Source organism: Adiantum capillus-veneris, chromosome 12 (assembly GCF_014529385.1).
Source record: "Adiantum capillus-veneris isolate H3 chromosome 12, ASM1452938v2, whole genome shotgun sequence".
Classification (NCBI taxonomy): Eukaryota; Viridiplantae; Streptophyta; class Polypodiopsida; order Polypodiales; family Pteridaceae; genus Adiantum; species Adiantum capillus-veneris.
In genome coordinates, this window is record NC_140942.1 from 79558596 (window position 1) to 79565225 (window position 6630).

Consider the following 6630-nt stretch of genomic DNA (forward strand, 5'->3'; position numbering starts at 1 on the left):
CAGATAAGGACTCTATCTTATCTTTAGACCGGAGGAGCTTTGGCTTTAAGCAGACGTTGTCCTTACATGATTACACAGACACTTATGACAAGGGAAGTACTTCTAATGTCTGTATACTGAAATGAAACTTCATTCATATAAACATTATACAAATATGATTCTCATACTAAGTTATTTTTGTACTTATCATTCCTTCTCTCTCGAGGAGCCAGCTGTCTTTGAATGTAAAAAGTTCAATTATGTCTTATTAAACTATGGTAAAACAGTTACACACGCTCTCGTGCATATTGTGCAAAGTGCAAGAGATCCCTCTCCTTCTCCAAGCAAGTAGAGAGGTTGAGAGCCTACACCAACACTCTTGGCTATGGATTGGTGTCTTAATTTATGATTATTTTTGGTCTAGGGTGACCTCCTTCACGACTTGTTTAAAATAAATTAAGCATTTAGAATGACCTTGTTGATGGTTTAAAGTGACCTAGTTAATGATTGGTTGGAAATTGGTTTTGGTATTAGAGTTTAGGTCGACCTATTTCAAGATGAATTGTGGATGTAGGGTACCTTAGTTTAGGGTTCTTATGGCTTAAGAAGACATGTTGTAGGAGAAATTCAAGACAACCAATTGAGAGGAGATTGAAAAGGAAACATTCCACTTAGATTTTGCAAGAAAATAGGTAATTCTGGAAATTTTCCATTGTAGGATTGGGTTGAAGTGATTTATGTATGTTTGACATGAAGGTTTTTCCCAAAATACTACTTAGACTTTGGCCATTATCCGGTTCTTTGGGCCTTTGAGAATTAAAAAGGACCAGGGCACAAAGGCTTTTGGCCACAATGGTCACCCAAAATTTTAAGGGGTTTTGGGAATTAGGACTAAATTGTGCGAATGACAAATTTTAAGGGGTTTTGGAAACTAGTATCAAATTGTGGGCATTCGAAATCTTTACTTCGTTAGCATAGTGGGCATTTTGCAATCCTTGGCCTGTCATTAGCCCACGTGGCTCCAACGCTTAAAAGCTCTAAAAAGAACTACACCGTCAAAAGCCCAGCACTAAAAATCTCTTAAAAAAAACTCCATGCCTTCGTAATACTGTGGATGGCGCCACTGCTAGGAGCATGTCATGCTTGTTGCTCTGGAACACCAACGCCAGCAACCACCTCAGCAGGACAGTCCGCCATCCCCGTCGTTTTCCGTTGAGGTATATTCTAGTAAAACATTGCAATCTGGATGTATAGGTCATCACCAAGTACCAATCATATGGATGTGTGGTCCACATCGTAGTCCGTCGACACATGAAGATCACTCTAGTATTATCATGTAGTTCTCTAATGTTTCAAGGTACGAAAATGCAGAGAAAATGTGTTCATGTGCCCTCCTTGGAATCACTTGTGCCTACTCTAGGGGGTTATGCAATCAAAACAATGTCATTGAGAAACATTCAAGTGAATGAGGACTTCTTTCTCAAGTATCCATGGGATGTCTGTACAGGTAGAGAAAAGCACATTTTCTTTTTTTTTTTTAAGTGGACTTGGAAGTTTTCTAACTTCAGTAAATGTGGGTTCGTCTTTCTCTCATCATATGATGTAGCAAATGATCACACATACTTGTTGGTAGTATGTTGCAAGTACACGAGTAAAGGGAAAAGAGTGATGCTTAACTATCATTGGAAGCAACAAGGGCCACCGGTGGTGAAAAAGAACAATGACTATACCTTAAAGTATTTTATGTACAAAAAACGGTGTCGTGCATCTCCGCTCCCATGCAAAGAAAGATGCCAGAAAAAACCTTTTTTCCTGCATCTCTCATAGCCAGGGGCCTGGTGCCTTCCCGGCTCACCTTTCGCACAATTATCCCCCGACAACGAAAAGGGAAGCAAATTGACATCGCTAAGCATCATGATGGGTGCACATATTTTATGGAAGAATGCACCGTAGACTATGTCAAAGGTTATACGCTCGTAAAACTTCACAAGAGAACCGTCACCCATGATAAACAAGTCAAAGGAAAACATGCCACCACTGATGGCGAACAATCTATTGCCGAGGTCACCGATGCGTGTTCGCAAAATACTATGTTATTAAACGGAAATGAGGTGGCTATTGACAGACTCATGTGGAATCTTTTGGCTCTTAAGGAGCTTCGTGTCCTGAGTGTGGACTCTTGCAATGCGCTGATTGCATGATTTGCTCCACAAGGGCAGGGCCAGCAAACTCTATTTTGTTTTCAGCAGATGCAAAGCGAGGGCCTCTCTCCAGATGCAATCACGTACGCATGCATGAAGGCATGTAGCTCTACGCAAGAAGCTGATATGGGCACAAAAAGTGCTTGAGGAGCTTCCTTTCCAAAATGTCGCCTCTTGAAATGCATTGATTACAGGATGTGCATAACAAGAACATGTCTATTGAAAGAAGATGTCATGCTTGGGATTGTCTTGGTCGATATGTATGCCAAATGTGGTGTGCTTGAGAGAGCACAAAAAGTGCTAGAGCAGTTCTCTGTCGGGAATGTCGCCCCTTGGAATGCATTGATTGAGGGATGTGCGCAACAAGAGCAAAGAAAGTTGTAGGTTGGTTTTAGCAGATGCAAAGCAAGTATATCTCTCCAAATTCATTCAAGGCACTTGGCTCTACGCAAGTGCTCGAGGAGCTTCATGTTGTGAGTGTGGACTCTTGGAGTGCATTGATTGCATGGTTTGCTCCACAAGGACAGGGTCAGAAAGCTCTATTTTGTTTTTAGCAGATGCAAAGCAAGGGCTTCTCTCCAGATGCAATCATGTACGCATGCATGAAGCCATGTAGCTCTACACAAGAAGCTTGTATGGGCACAAATATTCACAATTATATTGTTAGTCAGAGGCTGTTGAATGCATATGCTTGCACCTTGAAGGCCATTGACCTTTTGCAACGCCGTTGACATGGGTGAGAGAACTAATGAGCCCATACCTGGTCCGATGCTCTTGGGGAAGCGTATCATGCTCTAGGCTGCTTTCAACGAATGCAAAGCAAGTGTATCTCTCCAAATTCAGCATCCTATACTTGCGTCTTGAAGGCTATGCTTACATCTTGAAGGCATGTGGCTCTATGCAAGAGCTCAAGGAGCTTCCTTTTTGGAGTGTGGACTCTTGGAATGCTTCGCATCTGGCCTCTCTCCAGATGCAATCACCTAGGCATGCATCTTGAAGGCATGTGGCTCTACGCAAGAAAATTCATGCTTGCGATTGTCTTGGTGAATAAAATGTGGTGTGCTTGAGAGAGCACAAAAAGTGCTTAAGGAGTTTTCTGTCCGGAATGTCGCCTCTTGGAATGCACTGATTGCGGGATGTGCGCAACAAGAGCAGGGGCTAAAAGCTCTATGTTGTTTTTAGCAGATGCAAAGAAAGTATATCTCTCCTAATTCAATCAAGGCATGTGGCTCTACGCAAGTGCTCAAGGAGCTTCGTGTCTTGAGTGTGGACTCTTACAATGCGCTGATTGGATGATTTTCTCCACAAGGGCAGGTCCAGCAAGCTCCACAAGGGCAGGGCCTTGCTGGCCCTGCTCTACAAGGGCAGGGCCAGCAAGCTCCATTCTATTTTCAGCAGATGCGAAGTGAGGGCCTCTCTCCAGATGCAATCACGTACGCATGCATGAAGGCATGTAGCTCTACTGAAGAAGCTGTTATGGGCACAAAAAGTGCTTGAGCAGCTTCCTGTCCGGAATGTCACCTCTTGAACTACATTGATCGCGGAATGTGCACAACAAGAACATGGTTGTTGAAAGGAGATGCCATGCATGGGACTGTCTTGATCAATATGTATGCCAAATGTGGTGTGCTTGAGAGAGCACAAAAAGTGCTAGAGCAATTTTCTGTCCAGAATGTCTACCCCTTGGAATGCACTGATTGCGGGATGTGCATAACAAGAGCAGGGCAAGAAAGCTGTAGGTTGTTTTTAGCAGATGCAAAGAAAGTATATCTCTCCAAATTCATTCAAGGCATGTGGCTTTGCACAAGTGCTCGAGGAGCTTTGTGTCCTGAGTGTTAACTCTTAGAATGTGCTGATCGATTGCATGATTTGCTCCACAAGGGCATGGCCAGCAAGCTCTATTTTGTTTTCAACAGATGCGAAGCAAGGGCCTCTCTCCAGATGCAATCACGTACACATGCAAGAAGCTGATATGGGTAGGAAAAGTGCTTGAGGAGTTTCGTTTCCGGAATGTCGCCTCTTCAAATGGATTGGTTACAAGTTGTGCAAAATAAGAACATGGCTATTGAAAGAAGATGGCATGCTTGGGACTGTCTTGGTCGATATGTATGCCAAATGTGGTGTGCTTGAGAGAGCACAAAAAGTGCTAGAGCAGGTTTCTTTTCGGGCTGTCACCCCTTGGAATGCACTGATTGCGGGATGTGTGCAACAAGAGCAGGGCAAGAAAGCTCTTCGGTGTTTTTAGCGGATGCAAAGCAAGTATATCTCTCCAAATTTAGTCAAGGCATGTGGCACTACTCAAGTGTTGGAGGAGCTTCATGTTTTGAGTGTGGACTCTTGGAATGCGTTGATTGAACGATTTGCTCCACAAGGGCAGGGCCAACAAGCTCTATTCTTTTTTTAGTAGACGCGAAGCAAGGGCCTCTCTCCAGATGCAATCATGTATGCATGCATAAAGGCATGTCCGAAATGTTTCCTCTTGAAATGCATTGATTACGGGATGTACACAACAAGAACATGGCTGTTGAAAGAAGATGCCATGCTTGGGACTGTCTTTGTTGATATGTATGCCAAATGTGGTGTGCTTGAGAGAGCACAAAAAGTGCTAGAGAAGTTTTCTTTCCAGAATGTTTCCCCTTGGAATACACTGATTACGGGATGTGCGCAACAAGAGCAGGGCAATAAAGATGCAAATCAAGTATATCTCTCCAAATTTAGTCACCTATACTTTCATCTTCAAGGCATGTGGCTCTATGCAAGTGCTCGAGGAGCTTCATGTCGTGAGTGTGGACTCTTGGAATGCGTTGATTGCATGATTTGCTCCACAAGGCCAAGGCCAGAAAGCTCTATTTTGTTTTTAGCAGATGCGAAGTAAGGGCCTCTCTCTAGATGCAATCATGTATGCATGCATGAAGCCATGTAGCTCTACACAAGCTTGTATTGGCACAAAAATTCACAATTATATTGTTTCTCACCAACCGAAGTCTTTTGGAGTGCTTTTATATCCAGTTATGTCAAGCAAGGACAGGTGAGGAAGCTCTGAAATTGATTTCAAAGATGCAATATGACATTGGCATATTCTTCATGACCATTTTGCCCGAAATGTTGCTTGTCAAATGCATTAAATGATGGGAATGGCGTCTCTTTCAATGCATTGGTAGCGGGATATGCACCGCAGAAGCAAGCGCGGAAAGCTCTAGGCTATTTTCATCTTTCTATCTGTAGTGTGGACTCCTTGAATGCACTCACTATGGGATATACGCAACAAGAGCAAGGCCAATGAGCGATACAGGAAAGAATTTGTGCTTGGCTTTGCCTGGGACTATGTGTATATCACATATGGTGCTCTTCAAAACGCACGAAAAGCACCCAAGGAGCTTCTTGTGCGGAACGCTGCCACAAGATTGCAGGAAGGGTCTCTATCCAGATGCAATCAACTACGCCTACACAAGAATCTGAAAGGCATGCGGGTCAGCAGATGCAATCACGTACACAGCCATGGATATTAGAATTCACGATATGATCGCTAGTCAACGTTTGTTGGGAGTATGATTTCATGCTTGGTGGTGGTTTGATCGATATGTATAAAAATGTGGTGTTCTCACAATAGCATAAAATCTTCTTGAAGGGTATCCTCCCAGGGATGTCATCTCTTGCAACGGGTTAAGTGCTGGAGATGCCCAACATCGTTGATGCCAGGAAGTCCATTGGCGATAGACATTCAATCGCGCGGTGAGTAAGCATTATCATTTTCTGATTTTTGACACTGAGAATGCAGTTAATGAACACATTGAAAATTGCACACTGCCATGGGAATGGCACGTTCCCTCGTATTATAAAAATTGGGGAGGATTGTGCAAACTCCCCCATGCAAGGAGACTTGCATGTTTTCTTTTTTTTTAAACATAAAAATGGAACAACAAACAATTAATAACATTGACATCTTGTATGATCATGAACATTGAGCTTGACAAAACTCTTAACACTCCTTGTGGTTTTTGGCGAGGTACCCCTCTGAAGCACTACGATTGGTAACCAATTTATGCGGAGGTACACCACTAAACCGCGACGATCGGTATCCCAAACACTCTCAGGTTTAAAAAATCTAACTCTTTCATGAAATCTCTCTCTCTCTCTTACTCTCTCAGTTTCCAATATTTGGTTTGATCTCAATTCGATGGAACATAGCTAATGAAGCACTCTAGTTTGGGTCTTTGGGCTTAGACACCAACTAATTGGGCACCAGATTTTCTAATGCTAAGGTGATTGAAAAGCTCAACAATGCAATGATGGTAGCAAGGAAGATTATATGAGATTATTTTGGGAGCTTTCCTTGTAGCTCAGAGAAGTCAATTGACTACTCTAAAAAATTAAGAATTTATAAAGGAGCTAGGGCACTCAATTTTGGCACCAAAAGTGATGTGTTCGATGTGGGTCAGTAAGGCACGTG

The 6630-nt window shown here is 42.9% G+C and overlaps 1 protein-coding gene across 1 annotated transcript; it reads left to right on the forward strand.

The window, feature by feature from the left end:
* Positions 1–1070: 1070 nt before the first annotated feature.
* Positions 1071–2180, forward strand: LOC147446009 (uncharacterized). Its single transcript, XM_086524662.1, has 4 exons — positions 1071–1196; positions 1351–1486; positions 1586–1741; positions 1867–2180. Exons 1-4 carry the CDS (start codon positions 1119–1121, stop codon positions 2178–2180), a joined length of 684 nt encoding a protein of 227 aa, XP_086380788.1. The 5' UTR covers positions 1071–1118.
* Positions 2181–6630: the final 4450 nt, after the last annotated feature.